Source organism: Malaclemys terrapin, chromosome 7, assembly GCF_027887155.1.
Source record: "Malaclemys terrapin pileata isolate rMalTer1 chromosome 7, rMalTer1.hap1, whole genome shotgun sequence".
NCBI classification, from domain to species: Eukaryota; Metazoa; Chordata; order Testudines; family Emydidae; genus Malaclemys; species Malaclemys terrapin.
The window spans coordinates 86,842,996-86,865,399 of NC_071511.1; the positions used below are offsets into that span (position 1 = coordinate 86,842,996).

At 43.6% G+C, this 22,404-nt stretch overlaps 1 protein-coding gene across 1 annotated transcript in view; it reads right to left on the reverse strand.

Annotated features, from left to right (window-relative positions):
- The window catches only part of ADAMTS14 (ADAM metallopeptidase with thrombospondin type 1 motif 14), a 105,589-nt gene that overhangs the window by 71,896 nt on the left and 11,289 nt on the right, over positions 1-22,404 (reverse strand). Inside the window, exons 3-4 of the mRNA XM_054036265.1 lie at positions 6,993-7,149; positions 1,494-1,690 (exon numbers count right to left, since the gene is read on the reverse strand). Coding sequence (XP_053892240.1) covers positions 1,494-1,690; positions 6,993-7,149 — 354 coding nt within the window. The remainder of the gene's footprint in view (positions 1-1,493; positions 1,691-6,992; positions 7,150-22,404) is intronic.

Here is a 22,404-nt window from a genome sequence, read left to right on the forward strand (position 1 = left end):
GAAGAGTCAGGGGAGGAGCAGAGCCTCCAGCCGCGGCGGCTCTGCTCCTCCCCGACTCTTCGGCTCTGTTTAAGAGCCAGGCTGCCCGAGCACTACCGGCTTCGGGCAGCCCCCGTGCCTCCGGACCCTGCGCCGCCGGAGCCCAGGAGGGGAAGTGCCCGGCTGGGGGCGCAGGGTCCGGAGGCATAGGGACTGCCCAAAGCCCGAGCGCTACCGGCTTCACGGTTTGCCGGGAAGCCTCCAGACCCTGCGCCCCCAGCTGGGCGCTTCCCCTCCCGGGCTCCAGCTGCACTGGGGAAGCGCCGGCCGGGGGCGCAGGGTCTGGGGGCTGCCTGGCAAACCGTGAAGCCGGTAGCGCTCGGGCAGCCCTTTCCGCGTGGCTGGGAGTGGGAGGGAGGAGGGGGCGGAGTTGGAGCGGGGCTAGGGGTGGGGAAATGGGCGGGGCCAGGGCCCGTGGAGGGTCCTCTTTTTTTATTTATTAGATATGGTAACCCTACTACTTCCCCTTCCTGGGACTCCCAGGAACAAAAGAGGCACAGATTAGGAAGCAGTTTTGAGACACGCTGCAGTGACAATGCACATACAGCTTGATGGTGCAATAGCACAACTGGGTTACGGTGAATTAAGAAAACCACACCCACTGATCAATACAGACTAGTAACATTATGGAGGACACTATACAGTCTTTTTAGCATATGTGCAACATGCCACAGCTGGCACGTGACCAGAATTCATCACTGAGTTTGGTCTGCTGGTTGAATCAATGGCTTCCCCAGCCTGGGCTGGGTACTGACGGGGAGTGCCACGTGAACACTGATCCATGCCCCAGTAGTATGCCATTTTGCAGTGGTTGAGACAGTCACAGAGATGAGTATAAAACCATTTTTGCCGCATATCCACTTTTCATCATTTCAGCTACATTTGTTAAGTGTCAAAGACAACCCTTCTCAAAGCTTGTTTTTCAGAACAATAGATTTGGGACATCAGAATAAGTTTTGTGTCAGAAGACTGTGATGGCAAAACAGGGCATAAGGGCTTCACTATAGGACACCCTACAGCTAGGAGGGCACCCTGAACTCTGATCCAAATATCCAAGAATGAGGGGAAAATTACACTAAAAATAAAACTGTCTTTTGTACACAGGCCCCTTCTGTCTCCTGTCTGACCCCAGTGTGAAAATTCCTCTTCAAAGTCCAGAAAGGAGAACCAACAGCCTTCATCAGGCAAATCCATCTCTCTTCCAAAGGCACACCGAAATATACCTGAATTAGTTGACTTATCCATATTCAGAACTCAGTCAAATTGCTAGTGAATAAACTGGCTATAGAATTGCCACTATATGAAATCATACACACTGTGTATGTAAACAAAGCAATGCTTTCAACAGTAATTATCACTACCAATTTCTATTTGCATCCACTCAAACCCCGCAACCTCCCACATCCCTTTTAGGACCAGTGCTTTATAAACAACAAAAGAAAAGAAAACCTCACTATGTTCATGAGTGTGAGGACATAATTCTGGACGTGTTCCTTCCCATGGAACCGCACAACTGTATCGTCCACTGCCAGCAAGACCTCAATGTTGTAGTCATCCTTCTTGGCGTGGCGTCTCTTCCTGTCCACTTCACCGAGCCGGTCTTCAATCAGGTCCAGTGAGTTTGGGAGCTCACCCACACTGAAGCTTGGAACTGAAGGGTGAGAGGAAAGAGGAAATGGTGAGCGATTTCAAGGCTGCTTCATGCAGAACAATGTGGCTCTAGTAATGTTTCCTGGTTCTAATAGTTACCATATATACTCATTCATAAGCTGAATTTTTTTAATAAAAAAGGGAAGCACCAGAGAAGGGGGTCGGCTTATGAACTGGTATAGAGAGGGAGAGGAAAGACACGGTTTTATCAGCCTGAGGAATAAAGAAGTGTCTGGTGGCTGTTTAGCAACAAAGCTGCAGTGTCTGGTCTTTTATTCCATTTAAGGAGAAGGTGCATGTGTGCTCCAGTTTTTATTCACTGGGGAACTGGAATGCAGTTTTGGCTCCAAGGCCCAGAACCAGCCATTTCTAATGTCAGCTTTCTCAAGCAGTCATGACTTCTCCAAGCCCAAAGGACTGCTCATCCTGGGTGCCAAGAGGAATGTCACTCCCCATGTCTGCATACACCTTGAGACCCCACACTGTGCCTACTCTCTCCCCACCTCTGCCAATAACCATGGAACAAGTGGCTATTTCAGATGCTTTCTATTTCTGCAGTGAAATGTTATCATCTCCCTGATGGGAAAACAGCAAGTCCAACATTCTGAACATTTTTTGGCTACTATCTTGCTTAAAATCTCTAATGACAGAAATAAGAATGCATCTTCACCTTCACTATTACTGTTCAGTGTTTGTATTCAGGATTGGGGCCCATTATGCTAGGAGTTGTACAATACACATAAGAAGGACCATAGACAGGCAAGATATATAGGAGAATGCAGGAAAGCGAAAGGAGATGAGAAGAGTGATCAAAGGGAGACAAAAGGAAACAGAAAGTTAAGACCCAGATCCCCAAAGGCATAGGAAACAGGCAGCTAAATACCTTTGAGGAGCTGAGCCAAAATCCATCAGATGTCATTTCTGGAAGCAGCACCTCTTAGTGGCTACTGAGAGCAGGCATTGCCAAAACCAGAAAAGATGAGTTAAGGACTTGGAGCATGTTTTATTTTAAAAGTGACTATCATGGTGGTGAAAGGTACAAGACTAGACATCAAAGGGAGATGACTTCCAAGGATACTAACATCATGGGAAGCAGGACCATTATCAATCCCACTCCTCACTAAATTCAACACTAAATTCACCACTCAAGCCAAAAATCTGAGTAAGTGCCCCCAAAATGAGTTTTAAGGGTTCTCTGAAGACAATAATAACTTATGGGGTAGCTGAGCAAGCTCTCCACCCCCAAGCTTCTTGATAGCCACGTGATTCTTTGATACTTGTGCCCTATTTGGGAACATGTCATCTAGCTAAATAAAGCTAGATGACATTAAGAGAATTCCATTGCTCCAAACAGTGAGTCACATAAAGCATCTCTCTCTTCTGGTGTAAGAGCTCTGATCTCCGCACAGCACATCTTGCAGGAATTTCTGTATTTGCCAATGAGGAGTTCGTTTTCAAGCAGATGGATGAAGACTGTGAGGCCCAAGCTGTGTTTAACATTGGTCAAGAACATTAAATATAGCAAAGCAAAAAGCTAAGCTCTCACCACAACTCAGACTTTGGCCCCACACCCCCATCCTACCACCTTTAAAATAACTTATCCAGTCACAATGTTTCAAGAAATTCCTTCTCTATTTTTACCCTCTCGCCTTTCTACAGAGCAAGCTTTGACAGACACATCACACATTTGCGCCAGAGTTGTCGATCCACTCTTACATGATGTCCTCATTGGCCAGGTGCCTGGTTACAGCATAGAATGTGCAGACAGATGGGAAAGACCCAACAAGAGCGCAAGTAAGTAAACACAGCCAGTGGGCTTTGCCTCAGGTAATGTACTCACTCTTCCTATGGTAAAGCCTTTCTTTTTAAAGTGAATTTAGTGCTCGTGAAAAGTGTCTGGCTGGCAGCTTTGATTACCCACCACATAGCCAACAAGTGATGGTGATTTGCAGGGCCTGATTCCCCCTTCCTCTGCACCCTGCGCTATTACTAGTGCAAAGTGGGGGTAACTTATTCCCATTCTGATGGGGTAGTGATTTACATCCACTTTACAGTAGTGTAAATGATAAGACAAGGTGCAGGGTAATGGAATCAGACTGATTGAATCCACACAGGAAAGAGTGATTTCTGGATGGCATCATCATCACCTGAGCATTCCAATCCTCCAGCCTCCTCTAAACAAGAACTAGTAACAAACATGAAAGGCTCCATTTCCAACCAACAGTCCCAATAAGTCATTCATCACCTTTTCTTTGCCCCTATTGCTTCATGACTCTTTGCAAAAAAATGTTATGAGATATACTTAATCTTAAAGAGCAGCTGACATCACATGGAAGACTTTTAAAATCCCATTCTTTTTAGAGGTAATTCTGCTCCTGGTATGTGCTGCATTTTTGGTGTGTTTCTTCACCTCCTTCTTTACTACTGAAGTACATAGGCTTGCTAATAGGATCTTTTCTTTGTTAAGATGTATTTGCTCCTGCCTCCATTCCATGCTGTGTTTAGAACAACACAACTTTTAGCTGTGGAAATGAGTATGATGTTACAAGAAGAAGATAATGCTAAAGAATGTTAATTCTTACTCAAACATATACAAAGTGCCAGTGCTTTACAAACTTTGGTCCTGATCCTATAAAAAAACTTCTGCACGCACTTAACCTTATGCATGCAAGTAAAGAAGTCAGCAGTACTATTCATGTGCGTCAAGTTAAGCACATGCTTAAGTGTCTACAGGCTCAGGGCTATAAATAAGTCATGCCTCATGCCCAAAAGACCTAACAATCTAAAAAAGAAAAGACAAACACAAAGAAGACAAGACACAGGACAAAAGTTCAGGAAAAGGAAGATTTAGGGATAGTTATTTACATCCAGAAAAAATCAACACCTAATTTCACTAAGTATATTCAATTAAAACAAAAACCTGCATCTACACATCTGTCTTCAAATCAAAAAAGCTGCAAAATTACAAACAGAACCAGCCATCCTAACCTCAATTCACTCTTATCCCAGCTCCATTTTACCCTGGTGCTTTAGCTCATAAGATGTGAGATTGTCTATTTTATCCACTCTTCTTGGCCTCGGCTCTTTATCTCAGTGCTAGGGGAAGAAGTGGCTGACAGCGAAGTCAATTTATTTTAAAGATAAGTCTCACCTTTTCCTGTTGCTGCTAGGGGGGAAGGGGGAGAAAAAATTGAAATTTGAATCAGTTCCAAATGTTGCAATTATGGATTCTCTGGACAACAGACCAAACCATCCAATTATTTTACTTAAAGGAAAAACCTACAGAAAACACTAAACCTAACTAGTACCCTTAGCCTCACTTCAAACTCTAAGGCATTAACTCTCATTGGACCCCCTAACAGTAATCAATGCTGAATGTAAATCTGCCAAGAAGATAGTTGCCTATTGGTTTTTGACTGTCATGATTCCTGAACCCAGGAATCCCAGGAACCTATCCTTGCAACAAAGCCCGATGCCAACTCTGTCCACATAACTATTCAAGTGACACCATCATAGGACCTAATCACATCAGCCATACCATCAGGGGCTCGTTCACCTGCGCATCTACCAATGTGATATATGCCATCATGTGCCAGCAATGCCCCTCTGCCATGTACATTGGCCAAACCGGACAGCCTCTATGCAAAAAAATTAATGGACACAAATCTGACATCAGGAATCATAACATTCAAAAACCGGTAGAAGAACACTTCAACCTCTCTGGCCACTCAGTAATAGATTTAAAGGTGGCAGTTTTGCAACAGAAAAGCTTCAAAAACAGACTCCAGCGAGAAACTGCTGAACTTGACTTAATATGCAAACTAGATACTATCAATTTAGGTTTAAATAGAGACTGGGAATGGCTGAGCCATTACACACATTGAATCTATTTCCCCATGTTAAGTATCCTCACACCTTCTTATCAAACTGTCTTAAATAGGCTATCTTAATTATCACTACAAAAGTGTTTTTTCTCCTGCTGACAATAGCTCATCTTAATTAATTAGCCTCTTAGAGTTGATAAGGGGAACTCCCACCTTTTCATGTTCTCTGTATGTATATATATCTCCTCACTGTATGTTCCATTCTATGTATCTGATGAAGTGGGCTGTAGCCCACAAAAGCTTATGATCAAATAAATTTGTTAGTCTCTAAGATGCCACACGTACTCCTGTTCTTTTTGAGGGTAAATGGTGATCTATAGATATTGGAGGCTAGCGTGATCTAGTCTGGGCTCCAGGCAGTTACAGGGATCTCTCACCAGTTTTGCAAATATAACTGAATGAAAGTGAGACTGATTACACCCATGAACCAGATAAGCTTTGTTATCCCCAGACACCAGCTCCATTGACACACTGAGATCCAGCGGGAGTAGTGTTTAGAACAAGGACTAGAAATCAGGAGACCTAATTTCTAATCCCATCTCTGACAATGACCCCATGTGTCCTTGAGAAAGTCACTTAACTGTCTTGGTAACAAAACCTACTTTACAGGAGTACTGTGAGGCTTAATCAGTTACTGTTCATGAAGCACCCTGAGAGTTTCAGGTGGAAGGTATTATAGAAATGCAAAGTATTACTATTATCATTACTGGTTTCTTAAAACTGGTCTTCCAATAAAGGCATCCTTACGGCATTATGACCAAGTACCAGATCTTTAATTGCACTGAAAGCAGTACAGAATTCAAAAGCATGCCCTATCATACTGAAGAGAATAAATGAACTTAGTGACAGCAGACTTCTCCATTTCAATGTTTATCCAGGAGAGGAGACTTGGGGTTTTCTCTGCACCCAGTCACCTGCATTTTTATTTTTCTACAGATGAAACACAAATCATTTCCATTCACTGGAACAAAATTATGGAGCCGATTCATCCCAAGGTACTTTCACTGGATTTAGGAGATTCTAGCTGCCAAATTCTCTGGTGCTTTAGGGCATAAAGAGGCCATTAAGCTTAACTGACCTCCAAAAGGATTTGCACCAGGATTCCTCCCACTTCCCAGCACAGGTATCATGGCTGAGCAAACAGCATGGCTAGCAGTGATTGTCAACCACCAGAAAGCTCCGTGGGAGCTATGGGTAGCCAAGCATGATCTAGAGCAGCCCAGGTACTCTAAGAAGCACCATGGACAAATATACACCTGGTTCAGGGAAACACAAAAGTTGCTGAAAGCTCCCATTATCAATCAGATTTCGTGCCCTAGCACAGCTCATCCAGAGCTAATGAATCATGTGCATGCTGCATGTAGTAAACAGTCACACACACACACACACACACACACACACACACACACAGAGTCCTACCTTCATTATGAAGATCCTTGTGTGATTCTGCTCTTTCCTGTCTGACGGCAGATCTCCGGTAGACCACATGTGCCCTCCCATTCTCTTCCTTCTCCTGCTGCCCCTTCTCCAAAGGCTCAATGAAAAATTCACTACTGTCTGTCCGAATCAGGCCAGCCTAGAATGCACAAAACAGAAAGGGGAAAAGGAAAGAAAGAAAGAAAATATATATATATTCATGGTACTGCTAAAAGAGTGCATTAAAGAGAACATGCAGACATGGAGTGAAACCCCAGAGTACAAGACCACCCCCATAATAGTGTGGACCAAGGCAATTTGCATTAAACTCTTTAACACTAGAGCATCACTGCTCGCTGCAAAAAAAGAAAAAGGAAAAAAATGCAAAAGTCTCATGTGCAACAGCCAACTCCTAGAGTAAACTTGGATACTGTATTTAATTAATAAACTACCAACAATGACAGCTGGTGATGGAAATCAAGATAATTTGAAGTCAGCAAATTCATTTTACTTATGACCTTAAATTCAAAGGTACACCCTTGCACATTCGTTAGCCTACCCTTCTCAGACCTCACGTTATTGCCAGAGACATTTTTGCCAATATTCATGGAATTTGGAAATTAACTGATGAGACTACTTGCACAGAAAGGTATTACTCAACCAGGAGTGTGGCATAAGCTTATGGCATAAGCTCTTTAGAGCTGGGACCTGTCTCCGTGAATTTTCTCTGAAGAGGCTAGTACACCTGTGTGCGCAATAAAATAAAATAAAATAAAATAAAATGCACATCAACAAAGAGAGAAATTTAGTGACATATTCAGTTGTTTCTACTCCAAAACACTGTCTTATGTTCCATGATAATTTAGAAAAACATACTAACCCCTAAAGATTGGAATAATCCTTATGATACTGCCTTAGATCCTTTAGATACTTCTCAAAACCATTTTAAACGCCTTTCCAGTATTTAGAGTTGTTCACTCAAAACTGTGTAGAAATTCCCATTTCAGCCCCAATAGGGCAGATTTCCCCTCCTTGTATCCTCCATTGGCTTTCCCTTCTCTACCACATGAAGGGCAAGCTTGCTATCTCCATCTGTAGCCCTTTACAATTAAGCTCTGCCCTATCCATTTGATGCATTTTACCATAATGTCAACTTCCACCTGTTCTTTACCAACATACTAGCCTTTGTCATCTGCCAGTATGTTGCTTTCTCAAACACCTCCATGTTTCCTCTGATGCCACTCCTTATGAGTGGGAAAAACTCCTTGAAAAGATCCACAAAGCCTCCGCCTTATCTCCTTCAAATATCTCCTTAAAAATACCTTTACTGTCATGTCTACAATACAGCTGGTTAGTTCCTATTGTACAATGACGTACTCACTTTACTGCTGTCTTGCCTTGGACAGCATCTTTGTATCATTCACATTTTGCATCTTGTCATAACCTAAATCGCAAGTTCTTTGGGGCAGGGACTGTCCTACTATGTGTCTGTAGAGTGCCTAGTATAAGGTAGCCCCAATCCTTAACTGGTGCCCTTAGGTGCTACTGCAATATAAATAATAATTTCCCTTTGTTTTCCATGCCCCTTTATTCCCCTTACAGTAACGTGTATAGGAACAACTCATCACTCTCCATGAAGGGCCTTCGTCTGCAACCCTTCCATCAGTCCAAGTAGCAGTACTTTCCTTGGGAGACTCAAGAGAGGTATCTATTCAAATCAAATTTGTTTTGCAAAACTGATTGACAATGTATCAGAGAAGACAGACTGAGTGGGCATCTTTTAGCTGTTTAATTTCCTTTGACTCTTGACCACCGGCTGTCATAAAAGGTCCCTCAACTTCTCCTTCTTGATGGAAAAGAGGAATGAATGAAAAAAACAATTTCAAACTAAGCTCCTTATGTGGTCACAAAATCCCTTTTCTTTTGATCAGTTACAAGTGTTTCTATTTAACTCATCCACACCCTGGGATCCATCATCTATCATGCACTCCTGCTTTCAAATTCTAGCAACCCTCCAGGGCCCTCCCAAAGAAGAGAAGATGAGGACAAAGAGGGAAATGAGCATTCTACCAAACATATTAACTCCACTCACAGCTACAAGAAGATCACCATCCTTGGCCATGAAGCCTTTTGAGAACATTGGATTAAAACCACTTTATGAATACAAAGTATTACGACTAGTAATACCTGCCAAACAAGGAAAAAATGTATGAAATAACAAATGTTATTAGAAATGTTTTCTGGCTACCACATGTTCTTAATTAGCATTAAGCGTCCATTAAATTTACCTTGAAATTGACCAAATCAGTTATGCACTGAAACTCCAGCTGGCTAGGACCTTAGGCAATCAAAAGGAAATCACACACTGAGAGATGCCTAGTTTTAGCAAAAACAAGTACCATGGTCTAGCGGTCACCAAGTCCTTATATCATATCACTTTTACTTCATCCAGTGACCAAGAAACAAGTTCTTTCACAACACACACATCACAGTGCCCTTGGAGACTCAGCAGCAGGACTAAATATCTTTCACAGTTTTAAATTTTTTTTCCCTCGTTATTAATCAACAGGCTCCTTCAGGAGTTTGAAACTTAACACTGTCATGTTATGAAAGTTGTTGGTCTCCATCATGCACATGTATGCTAATTTGTTCCTGCAGGCTTGCCCATGAATGATGGGCTGTCCACACTGGCTTATTATTGTATGAATGCCTGTGAGTACCAGGCTGAGCATACTGGTTTGTTTCTATAATATTGCCTATGAGTGCTAGGGCTGTACATATTGGATTACACATCAGTACCACGCTACTGGAATTTTTTTTTAAGTGCATTGAAAAGCACTGTTTTACAAGAAGTACAAACAAATGACTGGACTTGGGAGACACATTTAGAAGGGACAGGAAAGGCAAATCTGGGGCCCTTCCAAGCTGACTGTGTCATTTGATTCCCTTCATATTTGTGTACAGTTGTATTCATTGTGGCATTAGCCAACCTGGCTTGCTTGTACTCCACCAAATTTCCTGCCCCACTTCAGTTTTATTAGCTGCTTAATGCTTTTGGAAACAAGTTTTTCCCCAGGAAAATAGGTATATTTTAGTTGTTCTAGGATCGTAACAATGGCCTAAAATACCATTTCTCTTTAAATATTCTTCCTGGCTATGAAAATTGTGCTTTTCTCATGGAAACATCCACTGACCATTCAACATTATATAGGATTGATTTAATGACAAAGCCCACGTTACACAAATATCATTTCTTGGACTTTTCCTTACTTCAGGAATCAATTATGAAACATTTAGAGGAGAGGAAAGTGATCAGGAACAGTCAGCATGGATTCACGAAGGGGAAGTCGTGCCTGACTAACCTAATTGCCTTCTATGATGAGATAACTGGCTCTGTGGATGAGGGGAAAGCAGTGGATGTGTTATTTCTTGACTTTAGCAAAGCTTTTGATACTGTCTCCCACAGTATTCTTGCCACCAAGTTAAAGAAGTATGGGCTGGATGAATGGACTGTAAGGTGGATAGAAAGCTGGCTAGATCATCGGGCTCAACGGGTAGTGATCAATGGCTCCATGTCTAGTTGGCAGCCGGTTTCAAGTGGAGTGCCCCAAGGGTCGGTCCTGGGGCCGGTTTTGTTTTGTTTAATATCTTTATTAATGATCTGGAGGATGGTGTGGACTGCACTCTCAGCAAGTTTGCAGATGACACTAAACTAGGAGGCGTGGTAGATACACTAGAGGGTAGGGATCGGATACAGAGGGACCTAGACAAATTAGAGGATTGGGCAGAAAAAAACCTGATGAGGTTCAACAAGGACAAGTGCAGAGTCCTGCACTTAGGACGGAAGAATCCCATGCACTGCTACAGACTAGGGACCGAATGGCTAAGTAGCAGTTCTGCTGAAAAGGACCTAGGGGTCACAGTGGACGAGAAGCTGGATATGAGTCAACAGTGTGCTCTTGTTGCCAAGAAGGCTAACGGCATTTTGGGCTGTATAAGTAGGGGCATTGCCAGCAGATCGAGGAACGTGATCGTTCCCCTTTATTCGACATTGGTGAGGCCTCATCTGGAATACTGTGTCCAGTTTTGGTCCCCACACTACAAGAAGGATGTGGAAAAATTGGAAAGAGTCCAGCGGAGGGCAACAAAAATGATTAGGGGTCTGGAGCACATGACTTATGAGGAGAGGCTGAGAGAACTGGGATTGTTTAGTCTCCAGAAGAGAAGAATGAGGGGGGATTTGATAGCAGCCTTCAACTACCTGAAGGGGGGTTCCAAAGAGGATGGAGCTCGGCTGTTCTCAGTGGTGGCAGATGACAGAACAAGGAGCAATGGTCTCAAGTTGCAGTGGGGGAGGTCCAGGTTGGATATCAGGAAAAACTATTTCACTAGGAGGGTGGTGAAACACTGGAATGCGTTACCTAGGGAGGTGGTGGAGTCTCCTTCCTTGGAGGTTTTTAAGGCCCGGCTTGACAAAGGCCTGGCTGGGATGATTTAGCTGGGAATTGGTCCTGCTTTGAGCAGGGGGTTGGACTAGATGACCTCTTGAGGTCCCTTCCAACTCTGATATTCTATGATTCTATGATTCTATGATTCACTACTTTAAAAATAGAACATTTAACACAGAGATCTTTGCCTTCCCTATAGTCTCCTGTACTCCCTACACTATTATTGAAGAAGGCTGTGTTTGGAGATGGGCTTCTCACCTTTGCAAGCCAGCTCCTCCTCTTTGATCATATAGTGTGAACTCACCATCCTATTGGCCAAGGAGTGCTGAAGCCACTCATTAAGGGAACAGTCAACCCAGTTAGGCCCCCAAATGTACCACTCTTTGAAGGAAGATATATCCCTGGCGAATTTTATTATTTTATAGATTTAGGCCTAAATTTTCAAAAGTCACTAGTGATTCTGGATGCCTCAGTTTCTGGGTGGCCAACCTGAGACATCTTAAAGGGGCCTGATTTTCTGACGGTGTGTGCTCAGTACTTTCTGAAAACCAGACCCCTTTAAGATGTCCACTTGAGCAGCCAAAAATCACTGGTCACCACCTAGGATCTACCTAGTAAGTCTACCAAGAGTATGCTACCTAGAAAATTTAGGCCATATACATACACGTATGTAAAAGGGATACACAAGGGATAGTTGCATAACTATGTGATAACTGCAGAGCCATATAATATGTTGCAGATATCATGCAACCTTCAGCTTCACAGGCCCTTCCACATTTCTGGGTAGTACTACAGCATCAGTTTGTGTGTCCTGCTGATGCTCACCATCTCAGCTCTTCATAAATCCAATTACAATGGCACCAGAGGATTACACTGTCAAAAAATGCAAAGCCATCCTACTCCATTTTTCCTTCAGATTCCTAACAACATTATTATGCACTCACAGATGTTATACTTTTTAAAAACTCTCCACATTTGAAAAATACTTGAAGACACTTGGTGACATTTAAAGGCAACAAATGTAACATGGATAAAATACCTCTTATGCAACACATCACCTGGGAAAAACCCTATGAATCAGCATCCTGGGACAACCATGAACTTAGTGCAGACGAGTGACATTTAATTACCTAAGCACAGATCCCCAAAGGTAGTTAGGTGCCTAACTCCTATTGAAATCACTTTTGTACTATAAATGGAATGTGCTGAACAAGGTGCTATTGCATACTCCGAATTTTAGCTACAGCTGTCTCTTTCACTGTATTAAGAGCCTTTCCCACCATTGTCAAGTCTTCAAGATATGGAGAAAGCTCAGTAGCAGGGAACAAAGCATCGGGGGGGTTGCCAACATTGCATTTCAAAAATAAGGGACTGTTTTCTTAGCACCCTCACCCCACCCCTCCTCACGATATTATTAATAAATAATAATAATAATTTCAAAATTTAAAACTTTCAAAAAACCAGTTTGGGTTTTCCTTTTTCAAAGTTTTTCTGAGATTTTTTTTTTTTTTTTGACAAAAAGTGTAACGTTAATTATTCTTTGATGTGGTTATCATATTTTGTTTGGCATTTTTCAACTTTCATTTGACATTTTCAGTTTGACTTGTTTATTTTTTAAAGTTTATTTTCCATTGCCAATTTTGATAAGCCACACAATGCAATCATTTCCAAACAGATCATTTTGATTTTGAAGGTTTTCAATTTAAAAACAGAAAAAATTCATTTAAAAAAATTGCTGATTTGAAAAACAAAACAAATTCCACTGAATTTTTTTTTTTTTGGTTTTGTTTCCAAAAACAAAACAAAAGATTTTTTGTTTAAGTTTTAGAAACCCCTGTGAAATTTCTGTTGGTGTTTGAACCAATTCTATTTATAATATCCATAAAAGGTAAATATTTATTATTTTCCCTTTTTTAAAGATGGGGTAATAAAGCACAGAGTTTTGAGCCCTGACCCTGCAAACTCTTACACATATGCTTCACTTAACTCACATGAGTAGTTCTACTGATGTCAGTGAGACTCCATGAAGTCAATGGGAATACTACATTAAGCAGGTGCTTAAGAAAATCATTGAATCAGGCATTTAGGTACAGATTTTTAAAGATATTTAGGCATTGCTGTGCTCAGTATTGCAACACCTACCTGATTTAGGAGCCGATGTCGAATTTCCAAAAGGGATCTAAGTGTTAGGAGCCTAAGGCCTGGTCTACACTACGAGTTTAGGTCGAATTTAGCAGCGTTAAATCGAATTAAGCCTGGACACGTCCACACGACGAAGCCCTTTTTTTTTCGACTTAAAGGGCCCTTTAAACCGGTTTCTTTACTCCACCTCCGACAAGGGGACTAGCGCTAAAATTGGCCTTTGCGGGTCGGATTTGGGGTAGTGTGGACGGAATTCAACGTTATTGGCCTCCAGGAGCTATCCCACAGTGCTTCATTGTGACCGCTCTGGACAGCACTCTCAACTCAGATGCACTGACCAGGTAGACAGGAAAAGCCCCGCAAACTTTTGAATTTCATTTCCTGTTTGCCCAGCGTGGAGAGCACAGGTGACCACGCAGAGCTCATCAGCACAGGTAACCATGATGGAGTCCCAGGATCGCAAAAGAGCTCCAGCATGGACAGAACGGGAGGTATGGGATCTGCTCGCCATATAGGGAGACGAATCAGTGCTAGCTGAACTCCGTAGCAGTAAACTAAATGGCAAAATATTAGAAAAAGTCTCAAAGGCCATGAAGGACAGAGGCCATAACAGGGACGCACAGCAGTGCCGCGTGAAAATTAAGGAGCTAAGGCAAGCCTACCACAAAGTCTGAGAGGCAAACGGAAGTTCCGGGGCAGAGCCGCAAACATGCCACTTCTACGCGGAGCTGCATGCCATGCTAGGGGGTGCAGCCACCACTACTCCAACCGTGTGCTTTGACTCCATCCATGGAGAATGACGCATCAGGGAAGCGGGTTCGGGGTACGAGGAAGATGATGATGAAGACAATGAAGATAGCTCACAGCAAGGAAGTGGAGAAACTGATTTCCCCAACAGCCAGGATATGTTTATCATCCTGGACCTGGAACCAGTAACCCCCGAACTCACCCAAGGCGTGCTCCCAGACCCTGAGGGCACCCAAGGGACCTCTGGTGAGTGCACCTTTGTAAATATTACACATGGTTTAAAAGCAAGTGTGTTTAATGATTAATGATTAATTTGCCCTGGCAATCGCGGCCAGTACAGCTACTGGAAAAGTCTGTTAACATGTATGGAGATGGAGCGGAAATCCTCCAGGGACATCTCCAGAAAGCTCTCCTTCATATACTCCCAAAGCCTTTGCAAAAGGTTTCTGGGGAGGGCTGCCTTATCCCGTCCGCCATGGTAGGACACTTTACCATGCCAGGCCAGTAGCACGTAGTCTGGAATCATTGCATAACAAAGCATGGCAGCGTATGGTCCCGGTGTTTGCTGGCATGCAGACAACATCCATTCCTTATCGCTCTTTGTTATCCTCAGGAGAATGATATCATTCACAGTCACCTGGTTGAAATGGGGTGATTTTATTAAGGGGACATTCAGAGGTGCCCGTTCCTGCTCGGCTGAACAGAAATGTTCCCCGCTGTTAGCCACGTGGTAGGGGGGAGGGGTGAAGTGATCATTCCAGAGAATTGGGTGTGGGGGGGTGTAGTTGGGTTTGTGCTGCATGTTAACCCAGAAACCGCAGCCCCTCCTTTTACATTGCAAACCCATTTTAAATGGCCAACCCAACGGGTGCTTGGTATGGGAAATGAGGGCGCTACTGTTTGAAACCATTCCCACATGTTAAGAAGGTTAAAAAAGCCAAAAGACTGTGGCTTACCATGGCTGCCTGCAAGCCGAAATCTGTTGCCTGGCACTGCGTGAGTGATCTCTCACACCAAACCAACAGGCCCTCAATATAAGAGGAAAAATGCGACCTTGTAACGAAAGCACATGTGCTGTGTAATGTGAACAGCAAAATTTAACGTGAAAGAGTGTACCCATTGTTCTCTAAAATGTGTCTTTTTTAACCACCTCTCCCTTCTCCTCAACCAGCTGCAAATGTTTCTCCTTCACAGAGGCTAGTGAAGATTAGAAGGAGAAAATGGCAGACTCGGGATGATATGTTCTCGAAGCTCCAGATGTCCTCCCACGCTGACAGAGCACAGCAGAATGTGTGGAGGCAGTCAATGTCAGAGTGCAAAAAAGCACAATATAAACGAGAGGAGAGGTGGTGGGCTGAAGAGAGCAAGTGGCAGGCTGAAGAAGATAGGTGGCGTCAGCTTGCTGACAGAAGGCAAGAGTCGATGCTCCAGCTGCTGGAGCATCAAACTGATATGCTCCAGCATATGGTTGAGCTGCAGGAAAGGCAACAGGAGCAGAGACCGCCGCTACAGCCCCTGTGTAACCGACAGCCCTCCTCCCCAAGTTCCATAGCCTCCTCACCCGGACACCCAAGAACGCGGTGGGGGGGGCCTCTGGCCACCCAGTCACTCCACCCCAGATGATTGCCCAAGCATCAGAAGGCTGGCCTTCAATGAGTGTTAAAGTTTTAAAGTTTTAAACCGCCGTGTGTCCTTTTCCTTCCCTCCTCTCCCACCCCTCCCAGGCTACCTTGGCAGTTATCCCCCTAGTTGTGTGATGAATTAATAAAGAGTGCATGAATGTGAAGTAACAATGACTTTATTGCCTCTGCAAGCGGTGCTCAAAGGGGGAAGGGGAGGGTGGTTAATTTACAGGGAAGTAGAATGAACGGGGGGGCAGAGGGTTGATCAAGAAGAAACAAACAGAAGTTTCACACCGTAGCCTGGCCAGTCACAAAACTCGTTTTCAAAGCTTCTCTGATGCACACCATTCCCTGCTGTATTCTTCTAACCGCCCTGGTGTCTGGCCGTGCGTAATCAGTGGCCAGGCGATTTGCCTCAACCTTCCACCCCACCATAAATGTCTCCCCCTTACTCTCACAGATATTGTGGAGTGCACAGCAAGCAGCAATAACAATGGGAATATTGGTTTCGCTAAGGTCTATCCGAGTCAGTAAGCTGCGCCAGCGCGCTTTTAAACATCCAAATGCACATTCCACCATCATTCGGCACTTGCTCAGCCTATAGTTGAACAGGTCCTGACTACTGTCCAGGCTGCCTGTGTACAGCTTCATGAGCCATGGCATTAAGGGGTAGGCTGGGTCCCCAAGGATAACTATACGCATTTCAACATCCCCAATGGTTATTTTCTGGTCCGGAAAGAAAGACCTTTCCGCCAGCTTTTGAAACAGACCAGAGTTCCAGAAGACGCGAGCATCATGTACCTTTCCCACGTTGATGTTAGTGAAACATCCCTTGTGATCCACCAGGGCTTGCAGCAGCATTGAAAAGTACCCCTTGTGGTTTATGTACTCGGTGGCTTGGTGCTCCAGTGACAAGATAGGGATATGGGTTCCGTCTATCGCCCCACCACAGTTAGGGAATCCCATTGCAGCAAAGCCATCCACTATGACCTGCACGTTTCCCAGAGTCACTACCCTTGATATCAGCAGGTCTTTGATTGTGTTGGCTACTTGGATCACAGCAGCCCCCACAGTAGATTTGCCGACTCCAAATTAATTCCTGACTGACCAGTAGCTGTCTGGCATTGCAAGCTTCCACAGGGCTATCGTCACTCGCTTCTCAACTGTGAGGGCTGCTCTCATCCTGGTATTCTGGTGCTTCAGGGCAGGGAAAAGCAAGTCACAAAGTTCCATGAAAGTGCCCTTACGCATGCGAAAGTTTCGCAGCCACTGGGAATCGTCCCACACCTGCAACATGATGCGGTCCCACCAGTCTGTGCTTGTTTCCCAGGCCCAGAATCGGCGTTCCATGCCATGAACCTGCCCCAGTAACACCATGATTTGCACATTGCTGGGGCCTGTACTTTGTGAGAGGTCTATGTCCATGTCAATTTCCTCATCACTCTCGTCGCCGCGCTGCAATTGCTGCAATCGTCTCCTCGCCTGGTTTTGCTTTGGCATGTTCTGGCTCTGCATATACTCCAGGACAATGCGCGTGGTGTTCATAGTGCTCATAATTGCTGTGGTGATCTGAGCGGGCATCTGGGCTGAAAAAAGGCGCGAAACTATTGTCTGATGGAGGGAGGGAGGGGTGAGTGACGACATGGCTTACAGGTACAGGGAATTAAAATCAACAAAGGTGGCTGTGCATCAGGGAGAAACACAAACAACTGTCACACAGAATGGGCCCCCCAAAGATTGAACTCAAAACCCTGGGTTTCGCAGGCCGTTGATTTCACGGAGGGAGGGGGAAGCAAATGAATACAGAACAAATCTGGTCCATCTATTTTTTACATCTTAAGCTGGCAGCAGACGGTGCAGCATGACTGATAGCCATTGGCATCTTCTGGGTGCTTGGCAGAAAATGCTGTATTACGACTGCTAGCCATCATCGTCAAGACGGTTCAATAGGACTGCCGGCAGGACTGAGTCTCCAGGAGACAAAACATGTCTGCCCAGGTGCCTCTGACCGAACTCATTGAGGAATATGATGATGATGGATATCAATCGTAATACACCATCCACTGCCAAAAGGCAAGGAGCTGCTGCTGTGTAGCAATGCAGCCCCACGTCTGCCAGCACCCAGATAGCCGATGACGGCTACCAGTCATACTGCACCGTCTTCTGCCAAAAGGCAATTAGCTGCTGCTGTGTAGCAATGCAGTACCACGTCTGCCGGCACCCAGATGACATATGGTGACAGTGAGCTGAGCTGAGCTGAGCGGGCTCCATGCTTGCCGTGGTATGTTGTCTGCACAGGTAACCCAGGTAAAAAGGTGCGAATCGATTGTCTGCCGTTGCTCTGACGGAGCGGGAGAGGCATGACGACATGTACCCCAAACTCCCCGCGACACTGTTTTTGCATCATCAGGCATTGGGATCTCAACCCAGAATTCCAATGGGCAACAGAGACTGAGGGAACTGTGGGATAGCTACCCATAGTGCAACGCTCCGGAAGTCGACGCTAGCCTCGGTACTGTGGATGCAGTCCGCCGACTTAATGCACTTAGAGCATTTTATGTGGGGACACACACAATCGACTGTATAAAACCAATTTCTATAAAAGGGGTTTCTATAAATTCGACCTAATTTCGTAGTGTAGACATACCCTAAATCCCTAAGTCTCTTTAAAAATCTTGTCCTTAGTGACTTTAGCAAAGCCACATAGTTCATCAGTGGCAGAGCTGGGATTAGAATATGGAAGTACCTGGTTCCCAGTGCGTTTCTGCAGTTTTGGAATTGTGCACACAGCTAATTATGTATGGTCCGGAAAAAAATTCATACTTTCTTGTCAATTAGATACAAAATCCATGATGGCCTTGGAGAAAAATTACTCACCCGTGCTTTTTTACATTCTTGTGAAGCTAACTGTTGTGGAATAATATTGAGGCAAACAACTCAGTAAAATTCAAAAGAGGATTAGACCTTGTGAGCCAGATTTTCAAAGTCAGACAAATCCAAATTACTGCGCTTGCCTAATTTGCGTTTGCAAATCTTTGATGCACGTGTGTAAATCAACTGCTTGTGATGCTTAGCTGCCCATGCATTATGATTATGGTATGCGCATAGAAGATTGCCATGTATATGTTAGACAAGTGCAAAAATTTTGACTGCTTCATTTTTGAAAATCGGGTCCTATATGAGAATACACTGTGAATTTACACAAAGAACAATTAAACTTCAAGGGCTTTAAATCCTCATGTTTTAAGATATAAACTGGCAACAGGAATAAATAATCCCCACCTTCATACACTATAGTGTCATACATTTATAGTAGTGCATTATAGTGGGGGAGTTTGCCTTGTTCTGAAATATCTAGCTTTAGTCAAGACCAGAGGCAGAATACTCAAGTAGTCACTGAGCAGTTTGAATGTTAGTCATGTTGCATACAGGAACATCTTTCCTTCAGAAAAAAAACAATGGTGTGTTTAGCAATTCAAACAATCCTATTGCCTGAATATACCTGGGTGATTTTGAATTTTCTTTTGGAACAAAGTCATAGCTGTACATCTGCTAGAGACATATCCCAAACCAAACCAAAACAGGAGCCTAATGTCATAATTTTACCTCTCCTGATGGACCCAGGACCAACCATTTCAAAGAACTAAATCACGTGTTTCTCTCAGGAATCTTCTCTGCAGAGCGGCTCCAGAGTTTAAGTAGCTCAGAGCCAAGAGAGATTGCTTGGCACAAAATCCTGGCAGCCTCAAGACAAGACGACAGCAGGCAATGCTTCAGCAATCACTGCCAATGTCTGCAACCACTGCCAGCTGCCTGTGACCACTGCCAGACGCCTGGTACAAGTTAGAGTTTCAACAATTAGGGTGAAGAGGGGGAGGTGATTACATCTTAAGATACTGATGATTTTGTTAATTATAAATTTGAAAAATCACAAACTTCAGAGCTTCCCATATCAGTGTAGAAACACTTAACAGTTTCAGTGCACAAAAATTCCATTGGCCTTTTGCAATACTGGTGTTCTTCTACCACTGGAAAAAAGAGGAATAAACAATAAACAGTCCCCCTAGCATACTGCTGTTGTGGGAGGCACGGGGATAAAAGTTGCAGTAGATTGAGTATTACCTAAGGAAATTACAAAAGGGCATTTTTATCAGCAGGGGACACAGAGTCATTTGTAAAGTCTACAATGATGCTGACTGCAAACTTCCAATCCATTTATGAAAGTCCAGAATTCCCACTGCAAGGCAAGTGAAACACTAATGACTAATGTGTGCACTTAATCTATAATCAAAGTATTCTAATAAATAAAAAGTAAAGCACAAACCACAGCAGCCTTTCGGGTTCTTGAAAGAGAAGGAAGGCGCTCGGAATGTACAAGTTTGCCCATTCTAAAACCAGTATTGCTTTATTTAAATATTTCAGCTGTGTAAGAATTAAAGTGACACAGCAAAAAGCTCTCAGATGCAACAACCCTTGTTCAAAATACTTAGCCTGAATCTTTACAAGAGGTTTATTGGGTCATCAGTGATGCAGTGAGTTTACCACTTTTGGGCTTGCCCCTACATCTCTACTCCATCCATTGACATCAGGAGAGCCAATAGTAACACACCATTTTAAGTACCACACCTGCCCTAGTGGATGTCAGAAAACATGGGCTCCACTCCGCCCCACACCCTCTGCAAATGCAGCGTGAGGGTGCCTGTCAGCATCAGTCATCTGTTATTCTCTCTGTTCCTCATATCCTTCGATTCACATGGGCACTCTGCACACAAGCCTCCTCACTATCGCTACGGTTAGAGCATCATGAGGTAGCTCCATGATAAATGCATGAAAACCTTTTTATCGCAAAGGGCCCAATCCTCAAGTGTGTGTTAAAACAAATCACATTGTAGTCAATGAGAGTTCTGCCTAAGTAAGGAGTTCATGACTCAGTTCCTACTTATCAGCATCTATGCCTTGTAAAGTGCTTTGCTGTCTTTGTGTGTGCACATGTGAGCCAGGGAATATGTTCCTCTGACAGGGCTTTATTAAATGGGCTCCATTCCAGGATGGTGCAATTTGATTTTACTCAGCATGACTTGTAGAGCTCATTTAGCTCTCTGAATACAAAATTACTTTCCAAAATCTATTTCTATTGGTGTTGTATTTGCATATCACTCAGAGGTTAGATTCTGCCGTCCATACTCATACTTACTTGTGCCTTACTCCACAAGTAATCCCGATTACTCACTGAGTAAGATACTACTCAATGTAAGTAATGTGGAGAAATATGACTCACATTCACCAGCCAGGCAATTGGTCGTTAGGAGCAAGTTTCAAGTCATTTCCTTTATTCCCTTTGTTATTTTCAAAGGTAGGACAAAATTTCACATTGTTTTGAGTGCCACTCAGCTGCTGGTAAAAATGGCACAACTTGCAGGGGTGCTAATTAGAGCCAATTATAACTTGATTGACCTGACTTGTACATTTTTTAAATACTAACTAGAACTAAATCTGTCTTGGCAAGATGGAAATATTTTTGCTAACTTAAGAAACTTACTGTTTTACGGAGCTGGCTGTAGTTTTCAGTCAAAGATAATTATCAAAGCAGGGCTTGCCTTAATCAGTCTTTGTGACAGAATTCCACCATAAACACTCATAAATATATTTAAAATATTACAGTAAACTTATTTCTATCTAGGCTCAACCTTTACAAAAAGAGTACTGGGGAAGGAGGTTGGAGGATCATGAGCGCGGGGATGGGAGGAGTGTTAGTTCTTCACTGATTGTCAATGTACACTGAGGGACAGTGGAATTCACAGAGATGGAGAGATGCCAGCCTTCCAAACAGAAGTCAGACAGTTGGGCCCAGAGATGGCCCACCAAGCTAAGGGTAAATCTCTCCCCCCATTAATGTTTCCTCTATAATCAGTGGGTAAAAGAGGCTCAAACTCCCACAAAAATATAAAATTATCATTTCATCTGGATAAACAGTACTGGGAAGAAGTGATACCTGAGCAGAGGTGCCATCCTTCAGCTTAGACATTAAACTGAGCTCTCTCATCTGGAAACCCATCAGTAAGAGTTCATCCCTACTATATTCCATTGCAGTAGAAGCCAGCATTGTGTTAAGTTGGCAACTGCGTTGGCCCACATTACTGCTATATAAGCACAGAAGCTGTCTATCTCATGGGGAGCTGATCTCTTGACACATTTCTAAGGGCCAGATTCTGATATCTATACTCATGTTGGGTAGCCCCTTACTCCAGGAGTAGTCCGACTGAAGTCAATGGTGCTATTCAATTAAAGAAGGGGTAACAGAATCTGGCCCTAAAAAGGGTAAAGGATCAACCTGTCACCCTGACCCACATTCCCTCCTCTGATAAAACAGGTTCTGATGTTTGACAATTGTTGTCATGAGTGCATGATAACTGCGGCATTTAGCTAGAGAACTCTGTATCTGACCCATCACACTGG